Genomic DNA, 13,916 nt, shown 5'->3' on the forward strand with positions numbered 1-13,916 from the left:
CTGTGTACTGTGCTGTACCAGCCTTGGGGAAAGGAGAATAGGATCGATAGCACCATCCCTGTCTGCTGATTTCACAACTGGGATGGGGTGCAGTGAGTAACACTGGTGGAGCACACTTTGCTCACTGTGTGCGTGTGTGTGATTGGTGTGTGTTTCCGAGATGGGTGTGTGATTAGCCACACCATTCTCCTATGGAGCCATCCTGCACACTGGTTTGTATTCGTATACTGAATGTGCTTTCACCCACACGTCTCCTATTAGGAGGGAGGCACCACTGGGATGGGTGGTACAATGTGGTATTAGCCTCTCCAGATCAACAGTTGGCTGGGGTCACCAGTAACTCGTCCACTGATCATAGATTCTAACACCACCACTGACAGAGGCCTGAGCATAGTCTGAAAGTGCCCTCGGGTTCAGATGGGCAGTATTCTGGGATTATGTTTGTGATTTGTTTGTTTTCGTCTATTTTTTTTATTTTTTATTCCGGGCTACCTTTATTTATTTAATTTATTTTATTTCACCTTTATTTAACCAGGTAGGCAAGTTGAGAACAAGTTCTCATTTACAATTGCGACCTGGCCAAGATAAAGCAAAGCAGTTCGACACATACAACGACACAGAGTTACACATGGAGTAAAACAAACATACAGTCAATAATACAGTATAAACAAGTCTATATGCGATGTGAGCAAATGAGGTGAGATGAGGGAGGTAAAGGCAAAAAAAGGCCATGGTGGCAAAGGAAATACAATATAGGAAGTAGAGTTACCTTAGAGTTTTAATATCTTACTTTGTTAGTACTGTGTCTCTATAGTGCAAATCTGTTCACACATTTCTTCTGTGCCCCTCATATGCTTAGATTATTTACTTTATGTGTAATGCTAATCAATGGCCCAGACTATATGGATCCCTTATAACATTAACATATGATCAGACGTTTGGGGACGTTCAGATCATCACCCCCCCCCCACACACACACACACACCCCTGTTGTCTTGGTCCAATACCTGAAGGAGCCCCCCACCAATGCTTTCCAGATGTGCTGATGTCATCGTCACATGAGCGTTTGAGAGAGCCCGTACAATCCCAAGGCCACTGACCGATGTGAATTACCAAATAACTATGGCCACCACAGTTATGATCTTCACAGGAGGGCTGCCCACATTCCTGCAGCGGCAGAGCTATTGGGGAAGTACAGTGGTGCCATTTTCAGATGTGCACTGAGGAAGAGGGCACATAATAAACCTCATACTTTATATTGCTTAGCAGTTATGCCATTTGTTTAATCAGTTGCGATAAACAAGGGGTCAGGCAACTGCCAGTCACATCATTTGGCGGGAGTGTTGGGGTACTTGATGGAGATTGGCTTTATATGTTTCAAAGCAAAACACCAAGTTGGTGCTTCATCAACCATCGGACCCCACATGGTTTATTTTTCAATTCCTTTGAAAGGTTTTGCTTCGAGTGTGACTCAATAATGAGAGGCTTCAACTAACGAAGCATTGGCTGTAACTTGCCTCTCCCTGGCCTGCTACCCCCTCAAAGCCTCTATCAGTGCCCAAGTGATGTTCAGACACTACTGCCATCACTGTTAATACAAGCTGTGGTCTGGTCAGTGTCTCTGGGTGCCTGTCAGTCTGATCTGCTGACTACTGCCACACTGGGAGAGACCCAAAGCATGTCATCCAGGTGGCTCTGGGCACTGGAGAGTCTCCAGACTGAGATTACAGTTAGACCAGAGAGTTTGTCCATGTCATATCTCGATCAGCCATTCACGTTTCAAACAGCCCCTTCAAGTCTAGTTTTCCACGAAGAGAGAGAGTTGTTGCATGCATAATGTAGCAAAATGCTTTGAAACAGAACATTGCACTCTGTGTTCTTATTGGTTCACGTTCGTGCCTTCTGAACACGACCCATGCTCTCCCAGGCAGCCATGCAGCCCAAAGAGAACTGGAATGCTAATCAAGGCAGCAATAACACAACACTCCCGGTCTGTCCCCCCGAAATAAAGCCCCGAGCCTGGAATAGTTCCCAGATCTCACCAGGGGGGCCGCAACAGTGGCTCATGTGCGTCACTACTCCAGCTCCATGTATTCAGCATGACCGCCCTTCCCCATCACACTCCTCCCCCTCCTCTTACTCTCAGAAACCTATTGATTCCTCCATGCCCGGCTCTAGGAGGTGTATGTTTTATTATGCCATGGTTTTGATGTTTCAGAGGGGCATTGAATATTGTGCCAGGGGGAGGTTATTATTTGGTATTTTGGTATGGAGTGACATCTACTGGTTACAGCCTCTTGGTTTGCATTTCACATGAAAGAATTGGTCAATTCCAAAGAGGTTTTGAGAAGTTTAGAAATGTGAGATGTTTTGAAAGGCAGACTCACAGGAATCTCAGGGGAGTAGCATCAATTCCAGTGAGTGTTTTCATTCGTGACTTTTGGAAGACTCTTTGCGATCATAGTCACCTGTCCATCTTTACTTTCTAAAATGAACCACATTTCTGAGAATAATAATATGCTTTTCCAAAAACACAATGTAAAAAGTATACAGATTTCCTATGTAGGTGCACTGTTAGTTGTGAATTGATCTCCATAAAAGGGTGCTAGAACATCAGTACCTAAATGATAAGCCTTTAATAATTAGACTTTGTCATTAAAACAACAGAAATAAAACATTCCATTGTCAAGCAATTGAACAAAATAATGGGCTTAGATTTTTGGATGAAGGGCACGTACGGTTCGCTCGACTCCACTCCACTAGGCAGGCACATGGTGATCCAGTGGCTACCCAACGGTACTCCAGCCAGTCCACAGAGGGTGACAATGCATAGCACGGAGCACTCTGATCTAGATGTGGCTCCTCATAGGGGAGGGAACGCAGCATGGCACAGAGGCACATTCTTTGAAAGCCACCCAGCCCAGTGTCTTTTTCAAGACCCAGCACGTTTTTCAGGCACGTTGCTCAATGATCAGAGGGTCCGATGTATGCAGCTTACGTATGTCCCTGTCTGTCATAGATTGTCCAGATCTATAAGATGCCTTCAACAGTCATGCTAACTGGAATGTATTTACCCTCAGTGCTCAACTGCTGCTGATGGCTTTAGTTTTTGTTGATGTTTCAGGAATGTCTCTTTCTGTAGGTCAGGTCTTCAATGTTCGGACCAGTGTATTGTATTTTATTGAACCCTGACTAGATTTGATCACATTTAATTGAACCATGTTATACTTTATGGTATTAGCTTTGGATATATTTTTTATATTTACTTTTTTAGTGATAAATGTTCTCTCCCGGTTTTCCCCAGATGGCTGGCAGTACCAGCAAGATTGCAGACATGGAAATTCTATTTTAATCGCTCAGCACTGTGCCTGTCATTGGTGTGTGTGACAGATTTATGTCGTCGTCGTTCCCATCTCCTTAGCAGAAAGAGAAGGTCAGAGGTCATATACCTGGGTTGTGTTCATTAGGCACTGAATGGAAAACATTTTGCAATGGAAAACAAAAATGTGTGTTTTTTTCTAACACTGTGTTTTCACACTTGCGTGACTTTCAAAAGGCTCCCATTTTCAATTCCCCTCCAACATGTCTGCCAACATGCCACCCCGGGCTCTGTGCCCTCTTCCCCAGTATACAAATATTTACCCCTGATTTCATTAGTAACGCTTTGTGAGCTCATGGGCCGTTTCAGTCCACTGCTTTCTCTGACCTTATTGATCTGGGCTCTGGCTCTAGGTCTGGGCAGATGACTTTTGGAGATTTTCTTGTCTGGGATCAGGTGAAGACTGTCATGTAGTAAACATGCTAAAACAGGAGTGGGTGATCTCCGATGGTGAGGGCTGATATGGGTGCAGGATTTTTCCCCAGACAAGTAGCAACACACCCCATACTACTAATCTCAACTAATCATTGTCTTCCATTCAGGCTTTTGTCAGTAGAAATTGTTCTCAGTTTTATTGTGACACACTTCAATGTGTTACTGTCATAGTGTATTTTTCTCTCTTGAAAAAAGGACAGAAGTCTTAAGCAATGTCATGTGAGAGTTGATATATTAATATGTCTGTATGCACATATTTCAGGTATTTATGGTATTTAGATGCATGGTATATAGCATATAGAGCATTTAAAGAGTTAAACCTGGAGATACTGAGAGGGTAGGAGCCATGCTGCCTCTGAGACCGCCCCTGTTTTTTCTGACCTCACAGTTCAACTGGCATACACATACACAGGAAGGGAACACTAGCACAGGCACACAGACACATGATATAGCAAGACTTGCACACAAACAGACACTTATTGAGTTTTCAAGAGGGTCCATGTCTTCAGCTGTCAGAGGGAGTTGAGACTTAGAGGTGGAAGACTGGGTTAAGAAGAATTGCTGAGGAGAGAAAGACACTGATGAGGAGTGAGACAGAAGGGGAGACTGGGAGAGCTTTCTGATCAAGCCTTCATGTAGAGATTGTTCAAAAAGACAGTGAGAGCCAGACATAGGAATGGAAAGGACAAAATCAAGCTAGTTAATCTGCATTTTGTTTATTTTGACCTTCATCTGGATAGAAAAGGAATTCCATATTGTCCGTTTAAGGGAGCTTCACTCTTGCTTCTACAACTGTTGAACATGTGCTTGGTGACAAACTCAACTCGTTCTGTCCCTCAACCACATCTAAGGATGTTACCCGGGAGAAGAAAATTGACTTTTTGAAACACACAACAGCTTTTCAAGAGGCGGATTTTTCAATGTTTTTGACAGGAATGTTGGTGGGAAATACCAAGGAGGATTTCCCTCAAAGCCTCAGACTTTCTCCCAGATTCTCGCAGGGATTGTCTTGCTGTTTTGGCTTTTCTTGTAATTGCGGCATCTTCGGTCCTCTCTGTTTGACATATCATTCGTTTGAGCGGCAATGGGAACCAGGTGCGGCGTGAGGAAAGCAGCAGGGTCGCGCGAAAGGAGACGGACAAGAGCACTCTAATGTTCCCACCGTAGCTTTCAAAAGGAGAAGGAAACTAAGGAAAGCAGAGAAAAAAGTAGAAAGGGGGGAAAAGAGGGAGCGAGAGGAGGAGTGAATAAAGGGGGGAGAAATATGAGTTTGCCAACAAACTGTGTATTCATGGCCCCCACCACGGACCGGTCGTTCAAAGTGCGGAATGGGAATATCTGTGGATCCCTGTGCGCAGTCAACCGGCCCATTGACATTGTCCAGAAGCGCAGGCGGTAAATGCACCACCTTATTATTCCCTCTCACCTATTGGCCCAGATGCTGCATGTAATCATTTCCATGTAAAAAGACCAATGAAGACCAACATGTGAGGTTTATAGGAGCATGTCAAATGAAAGATAAGAGTCTGTTTTTTATAGAAATTAAGGCATATATAAATGTGTCAACCATGTTCTATCCTAAATATTAGGAATTAGCAGAGGCTTTTATATATGGTCAAACAGATAGAAGAGGGGCCTTAAAAACATCTTAAAAGGTATTATAAATACATAAAAACACAATAATGCTGAATTAAAGACCCTTGCCAACTAATATCAACACTTATATTTAGTTTTGGAGAGATGACTTGCCTTGTTTAATTTTTTAGAAACATTGCCCTGTGCCTTGAAATTCTGTTAGCAAAAACCCACATATCTTTAAGATATTTTCTAATTTCTCTCTTTTATCAGGAGGGAGGATAATGAAAGGTCACAGAAGTAAGTAAAGGTTGACCTAACAATTAGTTATTGTGTTTTTAGGGATATCTATTTGGTTTATGAATTAAGTTAAATTATGAATTATTAAATTAAAATGTGAAATTCCGTTACTAAACTGGTAATGGAATTTCTGAAAAATCTGTAATGGAATTACTGCAATTGAATTGGCTACAGTGGGAAATCATAGTAGGCACAAACCACAGTTGAGTCACCTGCTACAGTCCTCCCTTCCACTGGCATACTGGTACTATATGTACAGCTCATAACCGTTTTCTTTCTGTTTCTGTCATCTGGTGTTCAAAGCAAGAGTGTAAAGAACCACAAACCCTCCCTCCCTCTCTCTCTCGATCTGCCTCTCTCCTCTCTCGATCTGCCTCTCTCCTCTCTCTCTTCTCTCTCTCCAGTTAATGTCACCTCTCCCGGCTCTTACTCACACCTACTCATGACCCCCTCTCTTTCCATTTACTGTAACCATCATCCTTACCGGCTGACACTGGACTTCCATGTTCATTGAAAAGTAGTTGAAATTTGGTCAGTCTGCCCTGGCCTTGATTCCAACATACACAGACGTTGTTTTTTTTGGGGGTATTGTCCGGTCCGGACCAGTTTTAATTTCAATATCTACAGAGGTTGATTTTTGGTCAGTTCCCGGACCAGCCTTGATATGGCGCAAACATAGACCTCCATGATTCGTTTAGATTTGTCTCAGCTGGACCGGACCAAATCTGAACCAATCATAGATGCCTATGTTTCACAAGTGTGGAGAGCACAGTAGAGTACAGTAAAGTAAAAACAAAAAGAGTTGAGTATAGTTCAGTAGAGCACACTAGAGTTGAGTACAGTATACTGTACTGTACTGTATTGTACTGAACTGTACTCTACTGTGCTCTACTGTGTTGTGCTTTGATGTCCAAACTTGTAAAACATAGATGTCTATGATTGGTTTAGATTTGGTCCGGTCCCAAATTTGGTCTTGTTTGGGGGCAAAGCTCATTAAAATAACAGCCATTGCATATAATAATACCCACATATGCAAAGGAGGGTATTTTGTACCTGTTTAAGATACATCACCATGAAGAGAGTTATGTTCATATCCATAATTATGCATTTCTGGGTAGTACAGATCAGGGACACCTGATGAAATTCCGTTACAGCAAACCATTACCAAGTGTAAGTCCACTTCACTTACTGTAGTTCAATAACCAAAAGAGAACAGATGTAATATCATAGCTGACACCCCATTTTTTTCTGCAGACATTTTTTTTATCTTAATTCGGAGCAGATATGTAAAATGTTTTGGAAAACGTGGTAACACAAAAAAAAATGAAATTCTGTTCCCAAACTTTGATCGGCACAATTCTTCCAGTAAATGTGTTTTTGTAAAATGTTCTGTTCAAATTGTTAAAAGTAGTCCTTATGGGTAGAGTTGTATGGTTTGTTAAACTTTGAAATCAATGGATTTTGTTTGGTATAAATTTAAAGTGAGTCTCAGCGCAATTCCTTTACCCTGGAATTGTCCATGTGTCTGTAATGAACATGATAGGAGACAGAGCTGGTTTCAAGTGCAGAGCGCAGCAGGTGTTTATTGGAAGGGACCATAGGAGGAGGTAGGGTCCAGGGGCAGGCAGAATGTCATACACAGTAGGTCCAAAATGGCAACAGTACAGGCAAGGAATAGGCAAAAAAGAGTTGTGAGTGAGGCAGGCAAAAATTATCATACACGGGAGGAGTGAGGGACGGGGAAAAAACAGCACTCTGAAAGAAGTGTGTCTCAAAACAAACAACACCCCCACAGTGATGGGGTGCAAGGAACTGAACGAAATAGTGTGGGATGATGACATGCAGGTGTGTGAACAGGTGATTAGAATTCCAGTAATTGGGATCTGGAGAGTGAGCTGGAAAAGTGGGCTGCGTTCCGGGGATCTAAATGTTTGAGAGTGTGAGTTGGACGCAGACTTTACAGTTTCATTTTCAGCACCCACACACATCTGTGTGCTTTTAGGCCAGTTTCACTTTAACACAGCTCTTTCATCCTATCTTGGTGTGGGTTTTGTGTCACCCTTTGTTACCACAAGCTATGCTGAATCTTAGTAGTCGTGGGAGCTTTTTTGTTGTTGAAGTTTTTATGACTTTGTTCGGTATTAGGATGCTTCTCAGTGACGTAGCTGTGGATATAGCCATGACTGTGACTGGACTACGACTGTCAGGCTAGAATGATGTGGCCAGAGGGTTTTTTTTAATGAAGAACACATGGCTTCTCAGCACAGGTTAAATCAGAGGTCTTCTGGTCTGTGACAGACTTATTACCACTACTGGCATTCACACCACACACACACGTTCACACCACACCACACTCAACAGATGGCAATATGTGAACGAGACCATTATGTTAGCTATATAGTTTGTACCCCAGGGACTCTCGTTCACGTTAGTCTCAGTGCTCCAGTTTAAAGAAGCAAAATGGAAATAGGACTAATTCTGTATCTGACATTTGAAAACGCATGACGACAAACCCCTTCACCGCAGAAACAAAGTCTGTTTATAATGTCAGGCCCAAATGTTTAAAACACTTCAAAGGCAACGTCTAATGAACGTTGAGTCAGGCGTATTTATAGACCAGTGTGGTGGGCCGATGAATTGAACATATGCAACTAATAACACAGTAAAAATCTGTTTAGACAAAAACTATGCATACTGTATAATCTTCCAAATCCTCTAACTAGCCTCTCATCATTTTAGTTTCCGCTAATGCCAACAAGCAGCCCTCCTTCCAATGCTGTGCTTTTCAATATTAATGCTTTGGGCACAACTTGATTAAGCCATGAGTAGGAATAGATTATTTATAGTTAATGCTGAGGGAGAGGTTGTTGTTCTGGCACCACACTGCCAGTTCTCTGACCTCCTCTATATAGGCTGTCTCATAGTTGTCGGTGATCAGGCCTACCACTGTTATGTTGTCAGCAATCTTAATGATGGTGTTGGAGTTGTGTTTGGCCACGCAGTCATGGGACAACAGGGAGTACAGGAGGGGACTAAGTACACACCACTGAGGGGCCCCAGTGTTGAGGATCAGCGTGACAGACGTGTTGTTGCCTACCCTTACCACCTGGGGGCGGGCCCATCAGGAAGTCCAGGATCCAGTGGCAGAGGGAGATGTTTAGTCCCAGGGTCCTTAGCTTAGTGATTAGCTTCGTGGGCACTATGGTGTTGAATGTTGAGCTGTAGTCAATGAATAGCATTCTCACATAGGTGTTCGTTTTGTCCAGGTGGGAAAGGGCAGTGTGGAGTGCTATTGAGATTGCGTCATCTGTGGATCTGTTGGGGCGGTATGCAAATTGGAGTGGGTCTAGGGTATCCGGAAGGATGTTGTTGTGAGCCATGACCAGCCTTTCAAAGCACTACATGGCTACCGACGTGAGTGCTACTGGCCGCTAATCATTGAGGCAGGTTACCTTGGCTTCCTTGGGCACAGGGACTATGGCGGTCTGCTTGAAACATGTTGGTATTACAGACTCTGTCAGGGAGAGGTTGAAAATTTCAGTGAAGACACTTGCCAGTTGGTCCGCGCATGCTTTGAGTACACGTCCTGGTAATGCGTCTGGCCCCGCAGCTTTGTGAATGTTGAACTGTTTAAAGGTCTTGCTCAGATTGGCTACCAAGAGTGTTATTACACAGTCATCCAGAACAGCTGGTGCTCTCGTGCATGCTTCAGTGTTGCTTGCCTCGAAGGGCCATAAAATGCATTTAGCTCTTCTGGTAGGCTCGCGTCACTGGGAAGCTCGCGTCTGGCTTTCCCTTTGTAGTCTGTAATAGTTTACAAGCCCTGCCACATCCGACGAGCTTCAGAGCCGGTGTAATTAGGATTCAACCTGAATACTGTATTGACACTTTGCTTGTTTGATGGTTCGTTTGAGAGCATAGCGGGATCTCTTTTAAGCGTCTGAATTAGAAAGTGGTAGCTCTAGCCTTTAGCTCGATGTGGATGTTGCCTGTAATCCATGGCTTTTGGTTGGGATATGTACGTACAGTCACTGTGGGGATGACATCGTCGATGCACTTATTGATGGAGCCAATGACTGAGGTGATATACTCCTCAATGCCATTGGATGAATCCCGCACCATATTACAGTCTGTGTTAGCAAAACAGTCCTGTAGTGTAGCATCCGTGTCATCTGACCACTTCCGTATTGAGCAAGTCACTGGTACTGCCTGCTTTAGTTTAAGCTTGTAAGCAGGAATGTGGAGGATAGAATTATGGTCAGATTTGCCGAATGGATGGCGGGGGAGAGCTTTGTATGCATCTCTGTGTGTGGAGTAAAGGTGGTCTAGAGTTTTTTCCCCCTCTGGTTGCACGTGATATTCTGGTAAAAAAATTTGTTAAACTGATTTAAATTTGCCTGCATTAAAGTTCCAGGCCACCACTAGGAGTGCCGCTTCTGGATGAGCATTTTCTTGTATGCTTATGGCCTTATAGAGTTGGTTTAGTGCGATCTTAGTGCCAGCATCGGTCTGTGGTAGTAAATAGACGGCTACGAATAATATAGATGAGAACTGTTGGTAGATAGTGTTGTCTACAGCTTATCATCAGGTACTCTACCTCAGGCGAGCAATACCTCGAGACTTCTATACGGGCAGAATTGTAGGTTCATCAATTTTATTTTCCAATGATTGCATGGTAACCAGGAGAACGGATGGATTTAGGAGTTTACTCGCTCGCCTACGGATTCTCAGGAGGAAGCCCGACCTGCGCCCCCTTTTCCTCTATCTTTTCTTCATGCAAATGACTGGGATTTGAGCATGTTCCTGGGAAAGCAATATATCCTTCTCGTCGAACTCAGGAAAAAGTTTATTCCAGTTCGTGGTGAGTAATTGCTGTTCTAAGAGACGGTAGCAGCAACATTATGTACAAAATAATTTAAAATAAAAGTTACAAACAACGTAAAAAAAAATAACAAAATAGCACAGTTGGTTAGGAGCATGTAAAATGTCAGCCATCCTCTTCGTACTACCATCGTACTATGGCGTCAAAGAGGATCATTGCTAGACATTTTCAAGTCTTGCCATAGATTTTCAAGCTGATTTAAGTCAAAACTGTAACTAGGCCACTCAGGAAGTGGTACAAACGGGATGGATGTTTTGGAATATTTTTTATTCTGTACAGGTTCCCTTCTTTTCCCTCTATCAATTAGGTTAGTATTGTGGAGTAACTACAATGTTGTTGATCCATTCTCAGTTTTCTCCCATCAGTCATTAACCTCTGTAACTGTTTTAGTCACTATTGACCTGATGGTGAAATCCCTGAGTGGTTTCCTTCCTCTCCGGCAACTGAGTTAGGAAGGACTCCTGTATCTTTGTAGTGACTGGGTATATTAATACACCAACCAAAGTATGATTAATTATTTCACCATGCTCAAAGGGATATTCAATGTCATTTTTTACCCAACTACCAATAGTGATCCTTCTTTGCGAGTTGAATCTGTGTGGTTGAATCTGTGTTTGAAATGTACTGCTCGACTGAGAGACCTTACAGATAATAGTAAGTGTGGGGTACAGAGATGAGGTAGTCATTCAAAATAATGTTAATTAAAAACTATTGTTGTACACACCGTGAGTCCATGCAACTTATTATTTGACTTGTTAAGCAAAATTTTACTCCTGAACTTTTTTAGGCTTGCCATAACAAAGGGGTTGAATACTTATTGACTCAAAATGTTTCAGCTTTTCATTTTTTAAATAATTAGTACACATTTTGGAAAACATAATTCCCCTTTGACTTTATGGGGTATTGTGTGTAGGCCAGTGACAAAAAAAAATCTCAATTTAATCAATTTTAAATGCAGGCTGTAACACAACAACATTTGGAAAAAGTCGAGGGGTGTGAATACTTTCTTTCAATGCCATTCCCTCTATCTTCTTGACTACTCAGTCAAAACCAATACCTTAGCTATTAGGATGAGACAAACACTTGCATCAAAATGTCTGAATTTCCAAGAAGATATTGAGTTTTCTTTTGTTCCCCTGTACAGTCATTGTTTTGTTGAGTACATTTGACTCATCCAAGCTACCTGCTTACTGGTTTGGACAGAATGCTTTGACGTCAGCAGTTCCGTTTTGCATAACAAGAACAAATTTGGTAGCAAACAATGCGCCATGCTGACTGGGTTAAAACCTGTGGAGTGGTCTTATCTGGTGTCCATCAAGCCCCACTGTGCTAGTTTATCTGCACAGACTTGCTCCAACGACTCAGAAACCACTGGTGACGTCAACACACACCCACTCTCAGACGCCTCAACCTCTGTGGTCAATGACTTGGGGCCTCTGGCACAGATAGGGAGACAAGTAGGACTGTGAGAAAGTGTGTGCATGCTTGTGTGTTGATGTGTGTGTGTGTGTGCGGATGTGCTTGTTTGAGAATATAACAACACACACAAGCCACCGCAGACTAGCCTCTCTGTCTACACTTTCTGCCCAAACTCTCAACACTGTCACCAACAATAATATTCTCTCAAAACTGCGCGCCTGCGCACCCGCACACCTCCTCCAGGACTGCCGCCCAGAAGAAATGCCATGCCGCGCGGAGACGCAAGAGATTTAACATCACTGAGTTCGCCCCATTAGTTTGCACTATATTGATCAACGTTTTTGCTGTGATCGAATCAAAATGATATCAGCCACTTTTCAATGCAACAAGCCAAAACAAATCTAACTTTGCAAGATTTAGTCTGTTATTTTGTTGTACGCAGAGCCAGAGCGCAAAGGAGTATAATTCTATTGGCGGGTGTAGCCCACGAGCGGTCTTTCAATCACCCGCGAGTGAATGCGCTTTTCAGATCAGAGCCGCGCGTGTGGACATTTGTTGATATTCTTTGCTAGATAGCGAGTTATTAGCCCAGTTATAGATACGTATAGGTCAGCAATGGAGAGTTACTGCTTCATACAAGAGCACAAAACGTGTAGGCTACATTTCAAGCTCGTAGAAAAGCCAGTCAGGTAAAAAGCTTGTGTCTTAATTAAAGGGGCAGTGTTGTATTTTGAGACCGGCGTGAATATGCACATAAGCCAATAGGAAGAGGGGTAGCCTACATTGTCTAATTCGCTGTATGGTAAAACTAATACATTTTATTTTTAAAAGTGGTTTCTTGCATCATATTACACTATACAATGTAATTTGCAGTCACCTATATGGCCCATGGTGTTACAGACCAAGTCAAAAATCATTAGTCAAGCCCTTCATAATGTAAAAACGTTTCTAAAAGTCTCATGCAATGTAGGCCTGCATTGAACACCACATATACTGTAGGCTATTTCATAGAAATCAAAAGCTATTTCCGTGTGAAAATGTTATGTGATTTGCTCCATTGGTTTTGTTGATAGGCCTACATTATGCTTAAATAGCCACAATAGCCTATTGGCTACTGTCTAAAACTGTAATGGTACAGCCTCAATGTTCACTGTAAACGTGCTCTGGAAGTTGTACAAAATTCTTACAACATTCAAGTTTCCACTCACAAGACCAACAATTTGCTCAGGGTTTGAGGGTCTCATCAAACAAACATTCTCACAGAAAGAGGACAGACAATTCTATGTTTCCTTCCTAAGAGACACCAGGCACATGTGACAAGAGGACATCATGCCCAGTGTGCCTCAGTCTTCCTCTTCTTGGCTGCGAAGTCTTAATGTGAAAAGGAAGTGGAGGAACCTGCCTCACACCAGGGCTCAATCACTTGTTTATTGAAAGGCACCTATTAAAGCCATATGAGTCTTGTTAGAGGAGAGCACCCCTGCTCCCCTGAGCTTGTTTGTTCCATGGAGAGCCCTGCTCTGAGTCCTGCTCTGCCCGTTGAGCGCTCATGTTCCATGGCCCGACCTGCCTAATTGTGGCCGCTCGGGGGTAGATGCAAAGGGGGTCGATGCAAAGGGCCAAATCAAGACCTGGCCCGCTGGGGCCCTAATCAGACTCAGCTGGCAGGACGCAGAGGGTGTGTGTTTGTGGATGGTGTGTGGGGGGAAGGGAGGTTTTGTGTGTGTGTGTGTGTGTGTGTGTGTGTGTGTGTGTGTGTGTGTGTGTGTCTATTCTGAGTACATGGTTGGGGGGTTTACTCATCAATATAACTTGTGGGAAGAGGGCTGCAGGTTTCTGATAGGGCTTAATTAGTTTATGACCTGAGCAGTCTAACCCATGTATCATCCCTTAACCATTCAGCACAAGTTAATGGCAATCACCTCA

At 43.0% G+C, this 13,916-nt stretch overlaps 1 protein-coding gene across 5 annotated transcripts in view; it reads left to right on the top strand.

Annotated features, from left to right (window-relative positions):
• LOC118388227 (cAMP-specific 3',5'-cyclic phosphodiesterase 4D-like) overlaps nucleotides 1-13,916 on the top strand; it is a 177,864-nt gene that overhangs the window by 119,081 nt on the left and 44,867 nt on the right. The window contains exon 1 of one of the 5 annotated variants that reach the window (XM_035777083.2): nucleotides 4,171-5,209. The exons of the other annotated variants lie outside the window; for them this stretch is intronic. Within the exon in view, the coding sequence (XP_035632976.1) occupies nucleotides 5,079-5,209 (131 nt within the window). The 5' untranslated portion in view covers nucleotides 4,171-5,078. Of the gene's footprint in view, nucleotides 1-4,170; nucleotides 5,210-13,916 lie in introns of those variants that run through there. 5 annotated transcript variants of the gene reach the window in all.

This window comes from Oncorhynchus keta, chromosome 1 (genome assembly GCF_023373465.1).
Source record: "Oncorhynchus keta strain PuntledgeMale-10-30-2019 chromosome 1, Oket_V2, whole genome shotgun sequence".
Lineage (NCBI taxonomy): Eukaryota > Metazoa > Chordata > Actinopteri > Salmoniformes > Salmonidae > Oncorhynchus > Oncorhynchus keta.